The sequence below is a fragment of the Leptonotus elevatus genome, chromosome 4 (genome assembly GCF_054856555.1).
Source record: "Leptonotus elevatus isolate MCC_2025b chromosome 4, RoL_Lele_1.0, whole genome shotgun sequence".
Taxonomy (NCBI): Eukaryota; Metazoa; Chordata; class Actinopteri; order Syngnathiformes; family Syngnathidae; genus Leptonotus; species Leptonotus elevatus.
In genome coordinates this window covers 4730830-4753494 of record NC_141242.1, presented here as the reverse complement: position 1 = coordinate 4753494, position 22665 = coordinate 4730830, and the positions used below count along the sequence as shown (strand labels likewise).

The following is a 22665-nucleotide window of genomic DNA, read 5'->3' as shown; positions in this document are numbered from 1 at the left end:
CGTCAATGGCAGTGAATGAGTTAATAAAAAACTAGGTATTATAAAAATGTACAATATCTCCAATAGATGTACACAAACATCACTATATGAGGAAATGGGGCAGCTAAAAGGTCAGTAACCTGCTCATGGCGTGTGGTGAGACACGAGAAGCAGCGGGACAAAGCATCACTTTAGTAGGAAATTATACAAAAATAAATGCACTATTTGATTCACAAAGGGACAAAAGGAAAGAACACAAACATAATTTGCTATAAATGTGTATAAAAAAGGTTTTCTACTAAAAGTGTAGTTTTTTTTGGAAGGAAATCCTACTAAGTTGTGATGAAACCACACATACTGCATTTTCACTACTGCACTCAAGTTGTGATCATCACTTATAGCGATGTCATAATTGCTTATATTAGGATCTATTATTCTGATTATCCTTATGTGACACCTGAAAACATGGTATGAAAGTATGGATGCTCCAATAATCATTACTGAATGACAGATGGGCAAGGGGGAAAAATCATTAGTCCTTGTATGAAATATATAAGGTAAAAAATAAAAAGGTTGGAGCTTGGGAGGCTCTCAATCTTAACTCATTCACTGCCATTAACGGCTATAGACGTCAAAAATGCATTTGAACTATTTCTATTAGTTTAACATTTTCCCACTTTTGTTAACTAGATTATGAAAACCTAGATTTTTTTTATTGTATTAGAACAGATATAACATTTGTGATTAATCATGAGTTGACTAGTGAAATCATGCGATTAATTACGATTAAAAATGGTAATCGCCTGACGCCCCTAATTTTTGATGTTTTCTTTATTATTAAAAATTTGAGGTGTCAGGGGATTATTTTTTTTATTCGTAATTAATCGCAGGACTTCACTAGGTAACTTTAAGGGATTTAGCAAAAAAGAGAAAGTTATTTCAGTAATAATGGATGATATCTTTTTTATTATATTTACAGAGTGAGTCATACTAGTGTAAATGTAAAAAAAAGGACAAACTATATACAATGTTTTGAGTGTTTTGGCACAAACAATAATTAAAAAATTATATAAGGTACAATGCATATTAATGGACAATTACCGGTAAACATGCCAGATTAAAGCTGTCACATAGTTTAAATCTGCAGCCCCTTGTCAGGTTGATGTAATATTTTATATACAAAATCAATTTCAAAATAGGGTTAAGTCAGACACATACAACACAGGTACACAGATCATTCGTTCATTCAGCGGTAAACATGATCTTTGCACCATCATTCATCTGTGCTATTCTCACCAGCACACTTGTGCCTCTTAGCTTCAGTCTTACTTGGGAATCTTTGACAACAAACTGAGCAGGTAAAAGGCTTCTCTCCAGTGTGTGTTCTTGTGTGTATTTTTAAGTGTCCCTTCTGAGCAAAAGTTTGACCACAAACTGAGCAAGCAAAAGGCTTCTCTCCAGTGTGTGTTCTTGTGTGTCTTTTTAAGTGTCCCTTCTTAGCAAAATTCTTACCACAAACTGAACAGGTAAAAGGCTTCTCTCCAGTGTGGGTTCTTGTGTGTATTTTTAGGTTTTCATTCACAGCAAATTTTTTGCCACAAACTGAGCAAGCAAAAGGCTTCTCTCCAGTGTGGATTCTTGTGTGTCTTTTTAAGTCTCCCTTCTGTGCAAATTTTTTGCCACAAACTGAGCAAGCAAAAAGCTTCTCTCCAGTGTGTGTTCTTGTGTGTATTTTTAAGTCTCCCTTCTGAGCAAAATTCTGACCACAAACTGAGCAAGCAAAAGGCTTCTCTCCAGTGTGTGTTCTTGTGTGTATTTTTAAGTCTCCCTTCTGAGCAAAATTCTGACCACAAACTGAGCAAGCAAAAGGCTTCTCTCCAGTGTGTGTTCTTGTGTGTCTTTTTAAGTGTCCCTTCTTAGCAAAATTCTTACCACAAACTGAGCAAGTAAAAGGCTTCTCTCCAGTGTGGGTTCTTGTGTGTATTTTTAGGTTTTCATTCACAGCAAATTTTTTGCCACAAACTGAGCAAGCAAAAGGCTTCTCTCCAGTGTGGATTCTTGTGTGTATTTTTAAATACCCCTTGTGAGCAAAATTTTGACCACAAACTGAGCAGGAAAAAGGCTTCTCTCCAGTGTGGGTTCTTGTGTGTATTTGTAAGTTTCCCTTCTGAGCAAAAATTTGACCACAAACTGAGCAGGAAAAAGGCTTCTCTCCAGTGTGGGTTCTTGTGTGTATTTTTAAGTTTCCCTTAAGAGCAAAAGTTTGACCACAAACTGAGCAAGCAAAAGGCTTCTCTCCGGTGTGGGTTCTTGTGTGTATATTGAAGTCTCCCTTCTGAGCAAATGTTTTGCCACAAACTGAGCAAGCAAAAGGCTTTTCTCCAGTGTGTGTTCTTGTGTGTCTTTTTAAGTTTCCCTTAAGAGCAAAAGTTTGACCACAAACTGAGCAAGCAAAAGGTTTGTCACCAGTGTGGCTGATCATATGTCTTCTCAATAGAGACTGGCAGCCAAAAGTTTGACCACACTGACAGCATTTCCACCATGTGCTGGCAGCGTGACATGTCACATCACCGTCAGACCGTTCATAGTCATCGGTTTGAGGAGAGTGTAACGTGTCTTCACCATCTGATATTCGAGCTAACATGCTGTCTGCTTGTGATCCGCCGCGGTGGTTCTCGTCATCTTCTGTTGTTTGTTGTCTTGAGTTAATGCTTGGAGACTCCGCCCCTTTGTTCTCTTCATATTGACATTCATCTTCACTCTTCAAATGGACACCAGTCACGGGCAACTCTGTGAAATGCTCCTCCTCTTTAATGTATGGCGGCAGCCGCTCCTCTTTTTTTATGTTGGGAGGCTGTGGCTGCTCCTCTTCTTTAACTTGAAGAGGCTCCAAGTCCTCCTCCTCTTTCACACCAGGGAACTCTGGCTCCTGCCGCTCAGGACAAAGATATTTTTCACTGACGTCTGCGGGACACAAGTTACATATGGTTTGGTAAGGACCGTTTATTGTGACGTTATGTGTTTTATATTTAAGATGATCACATGGGCCACCTGAGTGAAAGAGTAACAAAGCTGGCAAATGTTACGTATCTGTATTTTGTTACAGAAATCACTCAACGTTACTCTGTAACCCCTGTAACGCTGATTGTTCCGCACATAAATATAGAACATATTTCAAGTTGTGAAATCTGGCATTCATTGACAAAAAGCTAACAAATGCATGCATCTGCAAGAGCTGTACAACATCCTCGAGGAGTTGACGAACTTTTAATTATTCAAACTCTAGGGGGCAGCAAAGAAGAACAAATAAAGCCAGGGGAGAGAAATCAATTTAGCCAACAGTAAGTGTATGTCAAACCTAAATGGGTATTTTTTAATCATTGTAATGGGCTTAGTGTCAATGTGCCATCAGCATAAATATGTGGCTATATGTAATATATTAGCTAATTCTATGCTAAGAAAAAAAAAGTTTTTTTTATTTTTACTTCGTTACAATCAATGGTCCAACTAGTCACTTCTGTTTACAATATCAAATTATCTACTAGGCTTCCATCCTCCATTCTAGTTGTTGGTATGTCAACGAATCAAAAATAAAGAATAAACCTGCTCATTTATATAATTCTTATAACATTTACAATCAAAAATAGGAGCACCTATTCTTATCTGAGACATGTACCAAAGCGAACTTGAGAAAAACTGTAAACGTAAGGTAAAAAGTGCCCGGATGAAGGATCCTTTCAATAGACATATTGTTGAAAAGTATTGATTAAATAAGTGACAAACCTGCTCTGTTCAACACAACTCGAGGCTGCTTGAAAAACGCGTCCATCAGTTGACGTAGTCGCTCATTCTCTTCTTGTGCGCCACAAAGCTCCTCTTTGTACTTGATTTTCGTTTTTGCCAACATTTTCACACGATATTCACGACACTTTTCGATCACATTTGACGTCTGTTGAGCCAATATGTCGATAACAAACGCGTCTCCTTTTTTTCGGCGGCAAGCTAAGCTAAGCTAAGCTAAGCTAAACAAGGCCGAAAGATTTTGACAAAAACTGTGTGATACGAATGTAACCAGACACAAAATGGAGCAGTTTGGCTTCAATAGAGTAGTGACGGACGCACAGTGTCGATGTGTAAGTTCGTATAGTACGAATTCAGAATGAATTATTACGAATTGTAGTGAACCGCGTGTGGCTATGTAAAAGCAGCCTTGAATGGAGTATTGGTCACGTGAAATCTATTCTACGGCAACACCAGTTGAACAAATCTCGTGTCACGGGGTGGAGCATAATTTATATAAATGTTTGAGTCTATGTTCATTTGGAGAATACATTTTAATAATTATTTGCATTTGGACGAGTAAAAAACATGTTTAGTTACATCCATAAAAATATTGAGGGGTTTACCACAAATATTAAGGTATTTCAGGATGAATTGTTCTAAACACTAAACAGACTGAAAGCCAGATAATTTGTGAATTTACGTCTACACGCACCAATGATGTGTGATGGTGACGACCCTGAATTTTGAACTAGTGAACACTCCAAAGCAATGGAATTGTTAGATTCTCTTTTTAGTCCATGTCTTATCCAACATGTCAACTGTACCACTCATTCATATGGCAATACATTGGACCTTGTTTTTACAAAACGTGTCAATGCTGGCCTCTCATATCCTGCAAGTCCCTGTCTCTGCCCACTTTTGTGTGTTTTTTAATCTGATCTTTCGATGCTCTGAGATACGCTGTGGGCCAAACCACCACTGTTTTTAGCTCACCCTCCCTCTGTTTGTTAAACTTGACTCCATCTCCACTATGGGTATTATGTCTCCAGACCAGACCCAGTCTGGAGACATAATACGAGAAATAATACAATATATTTCCCGGTTGGCCGACCGGGGGCGCTGTTTATTTCAGACCGCGGGTTCATTTCAAAATCAGCAAATAAAGTGCTTTTATTATTGAATAACTAAATACTTGTCCATGATGTTCATTGTTCGTTTCTTCTTTTACCACTACTACTTCGACTACATTTCTATATACAGGTAAATACAATTCTGATGCCTTATCCCCACCTAGTGACAGGAAGCAGCAACAGCTCTGAGGCACTGTTTACACGACGTCTCGCACAGGTACCTTAAGTCATTAAAAAAGACAAGTGAAACTTTATAAAATGTTGTATTTATCCCCTTTGTTTTCCTCTACGCTCCACTCTGGTTGACTGTTGTTTACATGTATTTTTAGATGAGGAAAAAAAAGTATTTTTTTGTTTTTTAATCAATATCAAAAGCTCATTTCCGTCAGTGGATTTTTTTATTTTTTGAAGACCTTTTCTATCAGACCTCCATGCGGCATGCGCAAGCCCTCTACCGGATTCAAGCCACATGCCGATTCAAATTTCAGGCTATATTTTTACGTCCTGTTGATGCAGTTGCATCAAAAGAAATGAGCCTAATGGCATACCAACATAATTTGACTTTCAACGGAGGGATCAATAAATGTGCAAATTCAGCTAATACTTTTAGATACGGATGGAATCTGAAGAGATCGTTGGTCAGCCGTCGAGTGAGTGCAACCCTAGCTTCAACGTGATGGGCTATAATCGCATACAGGTCTATAACACTACAAATAACATCATTGTGTGAAGGCTGTGGCATTTGTGATTACTTGTGAGTTAACTAGTGAAGTCATGCGATTAATTGAGCTTAAAAATGGTAATCACCTGACGTTCCTAATTTTTAAGAATGTTTTCTAAAAAAAAAAATAGAAAAAAATAATTACAATTATTTATTTTTATTATTTTTTTAAAGAAAATATTATTAAAAATTAGGGGTGTCAGGTGATAAAAAAAAATTTCGTAACTAATCGCAGGACTTCACTAGGTAACTCACGATTAATCACACATTTTTTATCTGTTCTAAATGTACCAAAAAAATATATCTAAGTTTTCATACTCTCATACTCTCTCAAAGTTAAACTAATAGAAATAGTTAAAATTAATTTAGGACGTCTATAGCCGTCAATGGCAGTGAAAGAGTTAAAAAAAAATCATCAAAGAACACATCGGAATGTCCCTAATAAGAATCTATTCAAATGAGCCGTATCCTGGCTGCGCTTCAATCTGAGTTCAAACAATCAGAATGGGTGATACATACTGCACACACACACACACACACACACACACACACACACACACACACACACACACACACACACACACACACACACACACACACACACACACTGTGGTATAAAAATACGATCCAATTCAATTCAACACAATTAGCTGGCAGCTAAAGCACAACGCATACAGTACATTATTATAATTGCTGTACATGTTTTAAAATGAAAATATTTACCACACACAAGAGTGGATTACCATTTGTACCTTTTTATACACTTGAAGCGTCAACATCGCACTCGGCGAATTGATTCCCAACATAAAGTCGTATTAGTTCAACAGATTTGTCTCAACTGGACAAAAAAATGTAGGTGTACTTTTTAAAAAGTCTTGTATGAGGGCCACGTTGAAAAGAAACATTATTACAAGAATTAAAATCATAGAATTACAAGAATGAACTGAATTTCAGGAGTAAAGTCACAATTTTAAGATGAAATGCTGCACTTTTAATGCAGAAAAAAAAAACATTTTAGGAGAATAATTTTGTACATTTAAGGAGAATTATGTCATAATTGAGAAAACAATGATGAAAAGTACTAGTTTTATGACTAAGTCAATTATATGAATAATAATTTCACAATTCCCCTGGTTTTCAATGTGGCTCTAATAAACTGCGAGAATACAAAAACGTCATCCACTTGACATGAAGTGTAGGATGACATCAAATTAGCTTTGAATTGCTTTTGAAAATCTTCCACCAGATTAAGCTGATATACATCCGTCACCTTGTTTTATTTAAAAAAAAATATGTAGAAAAAGAGCCCTGAATGTGAACCCAATGCATATTGTTAGCAGGACCAGAAGCAAGATTATTTAGCTGACTTTGAAAAATAAAACAAGTGAGAACGATTGCAATTGGGCTTGTTTTTGAACGGTTAGCTGCGATATGGCAAAGCACTTCACCAGTATGGAGTACGTGTGCATGTGCTTTACGGAGAATCCAGTAGAAAAAGAGCGTGTCCCTTTAAAAGTCACAGGCCCGCTTGTGTGCACTGAGGCGGTCGGACACTACAGTGTCATGTGAAAGAAAAGAAAAAGACAAATTCCAGATGGACATAATGTGAGGTTAGTCGGACTTTGAGTGGCTATAAAAAGTATCTCCACACCCCGTTCAGATACCAAGTTTTTGCTCAAAAACAAAACCTTCAAATGGTGGCAGTGTGTGTTGACTCCCGATTAACTAACAGGATTAATTCTGACCACGGCCACATCCCAATTTTAAGAGGGTGTGCAGACTTGTGCAACCGTGTTTTTACTATTTCTCTCTCAAGAAGACAAATTTGGAGTTGTGTACATATATTTTTTTAACTCATTCACTCCCAGCCATTTTCACTGAAGCAACCCCCTTCGCTCCCGGCTGTTTTATTGGATTTTGACAAATTTTGCGAGGCTCACAGATTATTGTGCTCTATTGCTATAAAAACATGGAACCTACCAAAAGAAAGATTAGAGTCCCTTCTTTCATCAGGGAAAAAAGTATATTTGCATTAGAATATAGCTTAAGTTTCATCATTATTCACAAATTTGTTTAAAACAGTGGGGAAAAGAGCTTTTTGCAACATGGCCCTGGGTGATCTTTTATACTCTGCTGCCACCTGCTGGCCGTTTTTGTAATAACTACCATTGCTTCAAGCGTTCTCTTCAGTTCAGAGGCTGCATCAGAGATTTCTGTATGCTCTAGCATAAATACAAAACAAAACGTATAAATACGTTTTGGGGACCATGGGTATATTTAAAACTGAACGTATTTATACGTTTATTGGGAGCAAATGAGTTAAGGTATGCCGACTTGTGCAAACATGTTATTACTATTTCTCTGTCATGAAGACAAATTTTTAGTTGTACATAAAAAAATAAAAAATAAAAATAAAAAATGCCATTTAAACAGGGATGTGCAGACTTTTGATATCCACTGTACACACACACAAAGAAAAGGAAATATTTCATGAGTACATGAAAACCAGACCTCACGTGCAAGTCTGCCTTTTACTGCTCACGTGGCCGCCGTCACGGGAGTAAAACATTTTTTTTCAAAATAGAAATAAAGTACTGCGTTAAGGAGGACGGTCCATAAAGTTTTTAATTTTAGCAGGATAAATAATATGTTGTGTTGTTATTTACAATAAAATTGTATTTAAACTGATTACAATTTCCCAAATTTTTTTTGCCAGAAAGGTCTCAATAAAGTCCTATTTTATATTTTATTTCTTTCCGGGAGGAGGGACCTTAATTTTCAACAATGAATTTAGTATAAAAATCAAAATGTGGGGAGCAAAAAAGTCATGATTTTATTAATTTTAAAGAGAAAAACTATTTAAGAGAATAAAGTAATTTTGTGGTAAAAAAATTAATTAAAAAAACTGCATGGTAACAAATGAAATAATAATAATAATAATAAACAAGCCATAATTTCAAGTGAAAAAAATCTGAACGTTGGACTAAAATTGTAAGTGTAGAGAAAAAAAAATAGATAATTTTGGATAAGTAATTAAAAATGTTTTTAAAAAAGAATTACAAGGTAAAAGGAGTTATAATTGGAAGAATAAAGTTATAGGTTCATAATGAAAAACATTTGAAATATTATGGGAATATTTTTGATGACGATAAAGACAGACAGAAACCAGCAAACCTCAAAAGAAAATTGCCAAAAGGTGGGAATGTATGTCGGCCCGATTATTTACAAAACTTTTGCCAAAGGGAATGTACCAACCATCAGCAGATGGTGGGGGTCACCTGCGACCACCAAATTTGGATAGGTTAAAAATATTCAAAAGAAGAAAGAAAAAATCAATACTTTTGAAAAATAAGTCGTAATATTTCAAATGTTTGGCTGTTTTGAGTCGTTAACGGGCTATGATGTCGTGGAGGGCGAAAACTATTAGTCAACTTTCCGCCCAACAGTCACTTTGACAAAAAGGACATGCGCGAGGTGGACATGTCGGATTGCCGATGAAGTGTCAGGAGTTTTTTTTTTGGGCAACGCTGCTAACGTAGATGTAGAATGACCTCCTCTCTTGCCGGTGAGTGCTTTCAAATCTGATCATACAAAGGCTTTACAAGTTTGCACATTCTGGATTTATTTCTCCTTTATCTGTGCTCAAAATGCCAATGCAAAGTTGGCAGTGTTATTTATTAGGGATGTGCCCAAAAAAATCGATTCTCATTTAGACCGTTGTCTCCCTTCTGTTCCACTTCGTATGTCATTATTTATTTATTTTTTTAAGATTATAACGGATGGATATACGTGAATACTTTAAAATTATTAAGGGGTTTACCAAAAAAGAGAAAGTTATTTCAGTAATAATGGACGACATTTTTTTATTATTATATTTACAGAGTGAGTCATACTAGTGTAAATGTAACAAAAAAGGACAAACTATATACAATGTTTTGAGTGTTTTGGCACACACAATAATTAAAAATTATATAAGGTACAATGCATATTAATGGACAATTACCGGTAAACATGCCAGATTAAAGCTGTCACATAGTTTAAATCTGCAGCCCCTTGTCAGGTTGATGTAATATTTTATATACAAAATCAATTTCAAAATAGGGTTAAGTCAGACACATACAACACAGGTACACAGATCATTCGTTCATTCAGCGGTAAACATGATCTTTGCACCATCATTCATCTCTGCTATTCTCACCAGCACACTTGTGCCTCTTAGCTTCAGTCTTACTTGGGAATCTTTGACAACAAACTGAGCAGGTAAAAGGCTTCTCTCCAGTGTGTGTTCTTGTGTGTATTTTTAAGTTTCCCCTCTGAGCAAAAGTTTGACCACAAACTGAGCAAGCAAAAGGCTTCTCTCCAGTGTGTGTTCTTGTGTGTCTTTTTAAGTGTCCCTTCTGAGCAAAATTTTGACCACAAACTGAGCAAGCAAAAGGCTTCTCTCCAGTGTGTGTTCTTGTGTGTATTTTTAAGTGTCCCTTATGAGCAATTTTTTTACCACAAACTGAGCAGGAAAAAGGCTTCTCTCCAGTGTGTGTTCTTGTGTGTATTTTTAAGTGTCCCTTCCGAGCAAAATTTTGACCACAAACTGAGCAAGCAAAAGGCTTCTCTCCAGTGTGGGTTCTTGTGTGTGTTTTTAAGCTTCCCTTCTGAGCAAAAGTTTGACCACAAACTGAGCAAGCAAAAGGCTTCTCTCCAGTGTGGGTTCTTGTGTGGTCTTTTAAGCTTACCCTGTGAGCAAAAGTTTGACCACAAACTGAGCAAGCAAAAGGCTTCTCTCCAGTGTGTGTTCTTGTGTGTATTTTTAAGTTTCTCTTCTCAGCAAAATTTTGACCACAAACTGAGCAGGAAAAAGGCTTCTCTCCAGTGTGGGTTCTTGTGTGTGTTTTTAAGCTTCCCTTCTGAGCAAAAGTTTGACCACAAACTGAGCAGGAAAAAGGCTTCTCTCCAGTGTGGGTTCTTGTGTGTATTTTTAAGTTTCTCTTCTCAGCAAAATTTTGACCACAAACTGAGCAAGCAAAAGGCTTCTCTCCAGTGTGTGTTCTTGTGTGTATTTTTAAGTTTCTCTTCTCAGCAAAATTTTGACCACAAACTGAGCAAGCAAAAGGCTTCTCTCCAGTGTGTGTTCTTGTGTGTAATTTTAAGTTTCCCTTCCGAGCAAATTTTTGACCACAAACTGAGCAAGCAAAAGGCTTCTCTCCAGTGTGTGTTCTTGTGTGTATTTTTAAGTGTCCCTTCTGAGCAAAAGTTTGACCACAAACTGAGCAAGCAAAAGGCTTCTCTCCAGTGTGTGTTCTTGTGTGTATTTTTAAGCTTCTCTTCTCAGCAAAATTTTGACCACAAACTGAGCAAGCAAAAGGCTTCTCTCCAGTGTGTGTTTTTGTGTGTCTTTTTAAGCTTCCCTTCTCAGCAAAATTTTGACCACAAACTGAGCAAGCAAAAGGCTTCTCTCCAGTGTGTATTCTTGTGTGTATTTTTAAGGTTCCCTTCTGAGCAAAATTTTGACCACAAACTGAGCAAGCAAAAGGCTTCTCTCCGGTGTGTGTTCTTGTGTGTATTTTTAAGTTTCCCTTGTGAGCAAACGTTTGACCACAAACTGAACATGCAAAAGGTTTGTCACCAGTGTGGCTGATCATATGTCTTCCCAATAGAGACTGGCAGCCAAAAGTTTGACCACACTGACAGCATTTCCACCATGTGCTGGCAGCGTGACATGTCACATCACCGTCAGACCGTTCATAGTCATCGGTTTGAGGAGAGTGTAACGTGTCTTCACCATCTGATATTCGAGCTAACATGCTGTCTGCTTGTGATCCGCCGCGGTGGTCCTCGTCATCTTCTGTTGTTTGTTGTCTTGAGTTGCTGCTTGGAGACTCCGCCCCTTTGTTCTCTTCATATTGACATTCATCTTCACTCTTCAAATGGACACCAGTCACGGGCAACTCTGTGAAATGCTCCTCCTCTTTAATGTATGGCGGCAGCCGCTCCTCTTTTTTTATGTTGGGAGGCTGTGGCTGCTCCTCTTCTTTAACTTGAAGAGGCTCCAAGTCCTCCTCCTCTTTCACACCAGGGAACTCTGGCTCCTGCCGCTCAGGACAAAGATATTTTTCACTGACGTCTGCGGGGCACAAGTTACACATGGTTTGGTAAGGACCGTTTATTGTGACATTATGTGTTTATTTAAGATTATCACATGGGCCACCTGAGTGAAAGAGTAACAAAGCTGGCAAATGTTACGTATCTGTATTTTGTTCCAGAAATCACTCAACGTTACTCTGTAACCCCTGTAACGCTGATTGTTCCGCACATAAATATATAAATTAATTCAAGTTGTGAAATCTGGCATTCATTGACAAAAAGCTAACAAATGCATGCATCTGCAAGAGCTGTACAACATCCTCGAGGAGTTGACGAACTTTTAATTATTCAAATAAAGCCAGGGGAGAGAAATCAATTTAGCCAACAGTAAGTGTATGTCAAACCTAAATGGGTATTTTTTAATCATTGTAATGGGCTTAGTGTCAATGTTCCATTAGCATAAATATGTGGCTATATGTAATATATTAGCTAATTCTATGCTAAGAAAAAAAAAGTTTTTTTTATTTTTACTTCGTTACAATCAATGGTCCAACTAGTCACTTCTGTTTACAATATCAAATTATCTACTAGGCTTCCATCCTCCATTCTAGTTGTTGGTATGTCAACGAATCAAAAATAAAGAATAAACCTGCTTATTTATATAATTCTTACAACATTTAACATCAAAAATAGGAGCACCTATTCTTATCTGAGACATGTACCAAAGCGAACTTGAGAAAAACTGTAAACGTAAGTTAAAAAGTGCCCGGATGAAGGATCCTTTCAATAGACATATTGTTGAAAAGTATTGATTAAATAAGTGACAAACCTGCTCTGTTCAACACAACTCGAGGCTGCTTGAAAAACGCGTCCATCAGTTGAGGTAGTCGCTCATTCTCTTCTTGTGTGCCACAAAGCTCCTCTTTGTACTTGATTTTCGTTTTTGCCAACATTTTCACACGATATTCACGACACTTTTCGATCACATTTGACGTCTGTTGAGCCAATATGTCGATAACAAACGCGTCTCCTTTTTTTCGGCGGCAAGCTAAGCTAAGCTAAGATAAGCTAAACAAGGCCGAAAGATTTTGACAAAAACTGTGTGATACGAATGTAACCAGACACAAAATGGAGCAGTTTGGCTTCAATAGAGTAGTGACGGACGCACAGTGTCGATGTGTAAGTTCGTATAGTACGAATTCAGAATGAATTATTACGAATTATAGTGAACCGCGTGTGGCTATGTAAAAGCAGCCTGGAATGGAGTATTGGTCACGTGAAATCTATTCTACGGCAACTCCAGTTGAACAAATCTCGTGTCACGGGGTGGAGCATAATTTATATAAACGTTTGCGTCTATGTTCATTTGGAGAATACATTTTAAAAATTATTTGCATTTGGACGAGTAAAAAACATGTTTAGTTACATCCATAAAAATATTGAGGGGTTTACCACAAATATTAAGTTATTTCAGTATGAATTGTTCTAAACACTAAACAGACTGAAAGCCAGATAATTTGTGAATTTACGTCTACACGCACCAATGATGTGTGATGGTGACGACCCTGAATTTTGAACTAGTGAACACTCCAAAGCAATGGAATTGTTAGATTCTCTTTTTAGTCCATGTCTTATCCAACATGTCAACTGTACCACTCATTCATATGGCAATACATTGGACCTTGTTTTTACAAAAGGTGTCAATGCTGGCCTCTCATATCCTGCAAGTCCCTGTCTCGGACCACTTTTGTGTGTTTTATAATCTGATTTTTCGATGCGCTGAGATACGCTGTGGGCCAAACCACCACTGTTTTTAGCTCACCCTCCCTCTGTTTGTTAAACTTGACTCCATCTCCACTATGGGTATTGTGTCTCCAGACCAGACCCAGTCTGGAGACATAATACGAGAAATAATACAATACATTTCCCGGTTGGCCGACGGGGGGCGCTGTTTATTTCAGACCGTGGGTTAATTTCAAAATCAGCAAATAAAGTGCTTTTATTATTGAATAACTAAATACTTGTCCATGATGTTCATTGTTCGGTTTCTTCTTTTACCACTACTACTTCGACTACATTTCTATATACAGGTAAATACAATTCTGATGCCTTATCCCCACCTAGTGACAGGAAAGAGCAACAGCTCTGAGGCACTGTTTACACTACGTCTCGCACAGGTACCTTAAGTCATTAAAAAAGACAAGTGAAACTTTATAAAATTTTGTATTTATCCCCTTTGTTTTCCTCTACGCTCCACTCTGGTTGACTGTTGTTTACATGTATTTTTAGATGAGGAAAAAAAAGTAATTATTTGTTTTTAATCAATATCAAAAGCTCATTTCCGTCAGTGGATTTTTTATTTTTTGAAGACCTTTTCTATCAGACCTCCATGCGGCATGCGCAAGCCCTCTACCGGATTCAAGCCACATGCCGATTCAAATTTCAGGCTATATTTTTACGTCCTGTTGATGCAGTTGCATCAAAAGAAATGAGCCTAATGGCATACCAACATAATTTGACTTTCAACGGAGGGATCAATAAATGTGCAAATTCAGCTAATACTTTTAGATACGGATGGAATCTGAAGAGATCGTTGGTCAGCCGTCGAGTGAGTGCAACCCTAGCTTCAACGTGATGGGCTATAATCGCATACAGGTCTATAACACTACAAATAACATCATTGTGTGAAGGCTGTGGCATTTGTGATTAATTGTGAGTTAACTAGTGAAGTCATGCGATTAATTATGCTTAAAAATGGTAATCACCTGACGTTCCTAATTTTTAAGAATGTTTTCTAAAAAAAAAATAGAAAAAAATAATTACAATTATTTATTTTTATTATTTTTTTAAAGAAAATATTATTAAAAATTAGGGGTGTCAGGTGATAATTTTTTTTTTCGTAACTAATCGCAGGACTTCACTAGGTAACTCACGATTAATCACACATTTTTTATCTGTTCTAAATGTACCAAAAAAATATATCTAGGTTTTCATACTCTCATACTCTCTCAAAGTTAAACTAATAGAAATAGTTCAAATGAATTTAGGACGTCTATAGCCGTCAATGGCAGTGAAAGAGTTTAACAAAAAAAATCATCAAAGAACACATCGGAATGTCCCTAATAAGAATCTATTCAAATGAGCCGTATCCTGGCTGCGCTTCAATCTGAGTTCAAACAATCAGAATGGGTCATACATACTGCACACACACACACACACACACACACACACACACACACACACACACACACACACACACACACACACACACACACACACACACACACACACACACACACTGTGGTATAAAAATACGATCCAATTCAATTCAACACAATTAGCAGGCAGCTAAAGCACAACGCATACAGTACATTATTATAATTGCTGTACATGTTTTAAAATGAAAATATTTACCACACACAAGAGTGGATTACCATTTGTACCTTTTTATACACTTGAAGCGTCAACATCGCACTCGGCGAATTGATTCCCAACATAAAGTCGTATTAGTTCAACAGATTTGTCTCAACTGGATAAAAAAATGTAGGTGTACTTTTTAAAAAGTCTTGTATGAGGGCCACGTTGAAAAGAAACATTATTACAATAATTAAAATCATAGATTTGAAGAATCAAGAATAAACTGAATTTCAGGAGTAAAGTCACAATTTTAAGATGAAATGCTGCACTTTTAATGCAGAAAAAAAAAACATTTTAGGAGAATAATTTTGTACATTTAAGGAGAATTATGTCATAATTGAGAAAACAATGATGAAAAGTACTAGTTTTATGACTAAGTCAATTATATGAATAATAATTTCACAATTCCCCTGGTTTTCAATGTGGCTCTAATAAACTGCGAGAATACAAAAACGTCATCCACTTGACATGAAGTGTAGGATGACATCAAATTAGCTTTGAATTGCTTTTGAAAATCTTCCACCAGATTAAGCTGATATACATCCGTCACCTTGTTTTATTTTAAAAAAAATATGTAGAAAAAGAGCCCTGAATGTGAACCCAATGCATATTGTTAGCAGGACCAGAAGCAAGATTATTTAGCTGACTTTGAAAAATAAAACAAGTGAGAACGATTGCAATTGGGCTTGTTTTTGAACGGTTAGCTGCGATATGGCAAAGCACTTCACCAGTATGGAGTACGTGTGCATGTGCTTTACGGAGAATCCAGTAGAAAAAGAGCGTGTCCCTTTAAAAGTCACAGGCCCGCTTGTGTGCACTGAGGCGGTCGGACACTACAGTGTCATGTGAAAGAAAAGAAAAAGACAAATTCCAGATGGACATAATGTGAGGTTAGTCGGACTTTGAGTGGCTATAAAAAGTATCTCCACACCCCGTTCAGATACCAAGTTTTTGCTAAAAAACAAAACCTTCAAATGGTGGCAGTGTGTGTTGACTCCCATTTAACTAACGGGATTAATTCTGACCACGGCCACATCCCAATTTTAAGAGGGTGTGCAGACTTGTGCAACCGTGTTTTTACTATTTCTTTCTCAAGAAGACAAATTTGGAGTTGTGTATATATATATATTTTTTTTTTAACTCATTCACTCCCAGCCATTTTCACTGAAGCAACCCCCTTCGCTCCCGGCTGTTTTATTGGATTTTGACAAATTTTGCGAGGCTCACAGATTATTGTGCTCTATTGCTATAAAAACATGGAACCTACCAAAAGAAAGATTAGAGTCCCTTCTTTCATCAGGGAAAAAAGTATATTTGCATTAGAATATAGCTTAAGTTTCATCATTATTCACAAATTTGTTTAAAACAGTGGGGAAAAGAGCTTTTTGCAACATGGCCCTGGGTGATCTTTTATACTCTGCTGCCACCTGCTGGCCGTTTTTGTAATAACTACCATTGCTTCAAGCGTTCTCTTCAGTTCAGAGGCTGCATCAGAGCTTTCTGTATGCTCTAGCATAAAAACAAAACAAAATGTATAAAAACGTTTTGGGGACCATGGGTATATTTAAAACGGAACGTATTTATACGTTTTTGGGAGCAAATGAGTTAAGGTGTGCCGACTTGTGCAAACATGTTATTACTATTTCTCTGTCATGAAGACAAATTTTTAGTTGTACATAATTTTTTTTTTTTAAAAATAAGAAAAAAATGCCATTTAAACAGGGGTGTGCAGACTTTTGATATCCACTGTACACACACACAAAGAAAAGGAAATATTTCATGAGTACATGAAAACCAGACCTCACGTGCAAGTCTGCCTTTTACTGCTCACGTGGCCGCCGTCACGGGAGTAAAATTATTTTTTTCAAAATATAAATAAAGTACTGCGTTAAGGACGGTGCATAAAGTTTAAAAAAAATCTTAATTTTAGCAGGACAAATAATATGTTGTGTTGTTATTTACAATAAAATTGTATTTAAACTGATTACAATTTCCCAAATTTTTTTTGCCAGAAAGGTCTCAATAAAGTCCTATTTTATATTTTATTTCTTTCCGGGAGGAGGGACCTTAATTTTCAACAATGAATTTAGTATAAAAATCAAAATGTGGGGAGCAAAAAAGTCATGATTTTATTAATTTTAAAGAGAAAAACTATTTAAGAGAATAAAGTAATTTTGTGGTAAAAAAACAAATTAAAAAAAACTGCATGGTAACAAATGAAATAATAATAATAATAATAAACAAGCCATAATTTCAAGTGAAAAAAATCTGAACGTTGGACTAAAATTGTAAGTGTAGAGAAAAAAAAAGAGATAATTTTGGATAAGTAATTAAAAATGTTTTTAAAAAAGAATTACAAGGTAAAAGGAGTTATAATTGGAAGAATAAAGTTATAGGTTCATAATGAAAAACATTTGAAATATTATGGGAATATTTTTGATGACGATAAAGACAGACAGAAACCAGCAAACCTCAAAAGAAAATTGCCAAAAGGTGGGAATGTATGTCGGCCCGATTATTTACAAAACTTTTGCCAAAGGGAATGTACCAACCATCAGCAGATGGTGGGGGTCACCTGCGACCACCAAATTTGGATAGGTTAAAAATATTCAAAAGAAGGAAAAAAAAATCAATACTTTTGAAAATAAGTCGTAATATTTCAAATGTTTGGCTGTTTTGAGTCATTAACGGGCTATGATGTCGTGGAGGGCGAAAACTATTAGTCAACTTTCCGCCCAACAGTCACTTTGACAAAAAGGACATGCGCGAGGTGGACATGTCGGATTGCCGATGAAGTGTCAGGAGTTTTTTTTTTGGGCAACGCTGCTAACGTAGATGTAGAATGACCTCCTCTCTTGCCGGTGAGTGCTTTCAAATCTGATCATACAAAGGCTTTACAAGTTTGCACATTCTGGATTTATTTCTCCTTTATCTGTGCTCAAAATGCCAATGCAAAGTTGGCAGTGTTATTTATTAGGGATGTGCCCAAAAAAATCGATTCTCATTTAGACCGTTGTCTCCCTTCTGTTCCACTTCGTATGTCATTATTTATTTATTTTTTTAAGATTATAACGGATGGATATACGTGAATACTTTAAAATTATTAAGGGGTTTACCAAAAAAGAGAAAGTTATTTCAGTAATAATGGACGACATTTTTTTATTATTATATTTACAGAGTGAGTCATACTAGTGTAAATGTAACAAAAAAGGACAAACTATATACAATGTTTTGAGTGTTTTGGCACACACAATAATTAAAAATGATATAAGGTACAATGCATATTAATGGACAATTACCGGTAAACATGCCAGATTAAAGCTGTCACATAGTTTAAATCTGCAGCCCCTTGTCAGGTTGATGTAATATTTTATATACAAAATCAATTTCAAAATAGGGTTAAGTCAGACACATACAACACAGGTACACAGATCATTCGTTCATTCAGCGGTAAACATGATCTTTGCACCATCATTCATCTCTGCTATTCTCACCAGCACACTTGTGCCTCTTAGCTTCAGTCTTACTTGGGAATCTTTGACCACAAACTGAGCAGGTAAAAGGCTTCTCTCCAGTGTGTGTTCTTGTGTGTATTTTTAAGCTTACCCTGTGAGCAAAATTTTGACCACAAACTGAGCAGGAAAAAGGCTTCTCTCCAGTGTGTGTTCTTGTGTGTATTTTTAAGTTTCCCTTCCGAGCAAAAGTTTGACCACAAACTGAGCAAGCAAAAAGCTTTTCTCCAGTGTGTGTTCTTGTGTATAATTTTAAGTTTTGCTTCTTAACAAAAGTTTGACCACAAACTGAGCAGGAAAAAGGCTTTTCTCCAGTGTGTGTTCTTGTGTATGATTTTAAGTTTTGCTTCTCAGCAAAAGTTTGACCACAAACTGAGCAAGCAAAAGGCTTCTCTCCAGTGTGTGTTCTTGTGTGTCGTTTTAAGTTTATCATCTCAGCAAATTTTTGACCACAAACTGAGCAAGTAAAAGGCTTTTCTCCAGTGTGTGTTCTTGTGTGTATTTTTAAGCTTCCCTTCTGAGCAAAAGTTTGACCACAAACTGAGCAAGCAAAAGGCTTTTCTCCAGTGTGTGTTCTTGTGTGTATTTTTAAGTTTCCCTTCTCAGCAAAGGTTTGACCACAAACTGAACATGCAAAAGGTTTGTCACCAGTGTGGGTTCTTGTGTGTATTTTTAAGTGTCCCTTCTGAGCAAATTTTTTTCCACAAACTGAGCAGGAAAAAGGCTTCTCTCCAGTGTGTGTTCTTGTGTGTATTTTTAAGCTTCCCTTCCAAGCAAAAATTTGACCACAAACTGAACATGCAAAAGGCTTCACTCCAGTGTGTGTTCTTGTGTGTCTTTTTAAGTTTATCTTATCAGCAAATTTTTGACCACAAACTGAGCAAGTAAAAGGCTTTTCTCCAGTGTGTGTTCTTGTGTGTATTTTTAAGCTTTCCTTCTGAGCAAAAGTTTGACCACAAACTGAGCAAGCAAAAGGCTTTTCTCCAGTGTGGATTCTTGTGTGTATTTTTAACTTTCCCTTCTCAGCAAAAGTTTGTCCACAAACTGAACATGCAAAAGGTTTGTCACCAGTGTGGGTTCTTGTGTGTATTTTTAAGTGTCCCTTATGAGCATATTTTTTACCACAAACTGAGCAGGAAAAAGGCTTCTCTCCAGTGTGTGTTCTTGTGTGTCTTTTTAAGTGTCCCTTATGAGCAAATTTTTTACCACAAACTGAGCAGGAAAAAGGCTTCTCTCCAGTGTGGGTTCTTGTGTGTATTTTTAAGCTTACCCTGTGAGCAAAAGTTTGATCACAAACTGAGCAAGCAAAAGGCTTCTCTCCAGTGTGGGTTCTTGTGTGTATTTTTAAGCTTTCCTTCCAAGCAAAAATTTGACCACAAACTGAACATGCAAAAGGCTTCTCTCCAGTGTGGGTTCTTGTGTGGTCTTTTAAGTTTCCTTTCTGAGCAAAATTTTGACCACAAACTGGGCAAGAAAAAGGCTTCTCTCCGGTGTGTGTCCTTTTGTGTATTTTTAAGCTTTCCTTCCAAGCAAAAATTTGACCACAAACTGAACATGCAAAAGGCTTTTCTCCAGTGTGTGTTCTTGTGTGTCTTTTTAAGCTTCTCTTCTCAGCAAACGTTTGACCACAAACTGAGCAAGAAAAAGGCTTCTCTCCAGTGTGTGTTCTTGTGTGTATTTTTAAGCTTCCCTTCCAAGCAAAAATTTGACCACAAACTGAACATGCAAAAGGCTTTTCTCCAGTGTGGGTTCTTGTGTGGTTTTTTAAGCTTCCCTTGTGAGCAAAATTTTGACCACAAACTGAGCAAGCAAAAGGCTTCTCTCCAGTGTGGATTCTTGTGTGGTCTTTTAAGCTTCGCTGGTGAGCAAAATTTTGACCACAAACTGAGCAAGCAAAAGGCTTCTCCCCAGTGTGGATTCTTGTGTGGTCTTTTAAGCTTCGCTTGTGAGCAAAATTTTGACCACAAACTGAGCAAGCAAAAGGCTTCTCCCCAGTGTGGGTTCTTGTGTGGTCTTTTAAGCTTCCCTTCTCAGCAAAAGTTTGACCACAAACTGAGCAAGCAAAAGGCTTTTCTCCAGTGTGTGTTCTTGTGTGTCTTTTTAAGCTTCCCTTAAGAGCAAAAGTTTGACCACAAACTGAGCAAGCAAAAGGCTTCTCTCCGGTGTGGGTTCTTGTGTGTCTATTGAAGTCTCCCATCTGTGCAAATTTTTTACCACAAACTGAACATGCAAAAGGTTTGTCACCAGTGTGGCTGATCATATGTCTTCTCAATAGAGACTGGCAGCCAAAAGTTTGACCACACTGACAGCATTTCCACCATGTGCTGGCAGCGTGACATGTCACATCACCGTCAGACCGTTCATAGTCATCGGTTTGAGGAGAGTGTAACGTGTCTTCACCATCTGATATTCGAGCTAACATGCTGTCTGCTTGTGATCCGCCGCGGTGGTCCTCGTCATCTTCTGTTGTTTGTTGTCTTGAGTTGCTGCTTGGAGACTCCGCCCCTTTGTTCTCTTCATATTGACATTCATCTTCACTCTTCAAATGGACACCAGTCACGGGCAACTCTGTGAAATGCTCCTCCTCTTTAATGTATGGCGGCAGCCGCTCCTCTTTTTTTATGTTGGGAGGCTGTGGCTGCTCCTCTTCTTTAACTTGAAGAGGCTCCAAGTCCTCCTCCTCTTTCACACCAGGGAACTCTGGCTCCTGCCGCTCAGGACAAAGATATTTTTCACTGACGTCTGCGGGACACAAGTTACACATGGTTTGGTAAGGACCGTTTATTGTGACATTATGTGTTTATTTAAGATGATCACATGGGCCACCTGAGTGAAAGAGTAACAAAGCTGGCAAATGTTACGTATCTGTATTTTGTTACAGAAATCACTCAACGTTACTCTGTAACCCCTGTAACGCTGATTGTTCAGCACATAAATATATAAATTAATTCAAGTTGTGAAATCTGGCATTCATTGACAAAAAGCTAACAAATGCATGCATCTGCAAGAGCTGTACAACATCCTCGAGGAGTTGACGAACTTTTAATTATTCAAACTCTAGGGGGCAGCAAAGAAGAACAAATAAAGCCAGGGGAGAGAAATCAATTTAGCCAACAGTAAGTGTATGTCAAACCTAAATGGGTATTTTTTAATCAGTGTAATGGGCTTAGTGTCAATGTGCCATTAGCATAAATATGTGGTTATATGTAATATATTAGCTAATTCTATGCTAAGAAAAAAAAAAGTTTTTTTTATTTTTACTTCGTTACAATCAATGGTCCAACTAGTCACTTCTGTTTACAATATCAAATTATCTACTAGGCTTCCATCCTCCATTCTAGTTGTTGGTATGTCAACGAATCAAAAATAAAGAATAAACCTGCTTATTTATATAATTCTTACAACATTTAACATCAAAAATAGGAGCACCTATTCTTATCTGAGACATGTACCAAAGCGAACTTGAGAAAAACTGTAAACGTAAGTTAAAAAGTGCCCGGATGAAGGATCCTTTCAATAGACATATTGTTGAAAAGTATTGATTAAAAAAGTGACAAACCTGCTCTGTTCAACACACCTCGAGGCTGCTTGAAAAACACGTCCATCAGTTGACGTAGTCGCTCATTCTCTTCTTTTGCGCCACAAAGCTCCTCTTTGTACTTGATTTTCGTTTTTGCCAACATTTTCACACGATATTCACGACACTTTTCGGTCACATTTGACGTCTGTTGAGCCAATATGTCGATAACAAACGCGTCTCCTTTTTTTCGGCGGCAAGCTAAGCTAAGCTAAGCTACGCTAAACAAGGCCGAAAGATTTTGACAAAAACTGTGTGATACGAATGTAACCAGACACAAAATGGAGCAGTTTGGCTTCAATAGAGTAGTGACGGACGCACAGTGTCGATGTGTAAGTTCGTATAGTACGAATTCAGAATGAATTATTACGAATTATAGTGAACCGCGTGTGGCTATGTAAAAGCAGCCTGGAATGGAGTATTGGTCACGTGAAATCTATTCTACGGCAACACCAGTTGAACAAATCT

The 22665-nt window shown here is 37.2% G+C and overlaps 1 protein-coding gene across 2 annotated transcripts; it reads right to left on the bottom strand.

Moving 5' to 3' along the window:
- Nucleotides 1–925: 925 nt before the first annotated feature.
- On the bottom strand, nucleotides 926–22624 carry LOC147175076 (uncharacterized). 2 transcript variants are annotated; one of them, XM_086074119.1, is made up of 3 exons: nucleotides 22180–22624; nucleotides 18603–21362; nucleotides 9460–11731 (listed from the first exon to the last, which is right to left on the bottom strand). In XM_086074119.1, the coding sequence occupies exons 1-3, from the start codon at nucleotides 22301–22303 to the stop codon at nucleotides 9789–9791; spliced, it is 4827 nt and encodes a 1608-aa protein (XP_085930245.1). In that variant the 5' UTR covers nucleotides 22304–22624; the 3' UTR covers nucleotides 9460–9788. The 2 variants fall into 2 exon arrangements, with proteins under 2 accessions (XP_085930244.1, XP_085930245.1); XM_086074118.1 differs by lacking the exons at nucleotides 9460–11731; nucleotides 18603–21362; nucleotides 22180–22624 and adding exons at nucleotides 926–2943; nucleotides 3763–4194.
- Nucleotides 22625–22665: the final 41 nt, after the last annotated feature.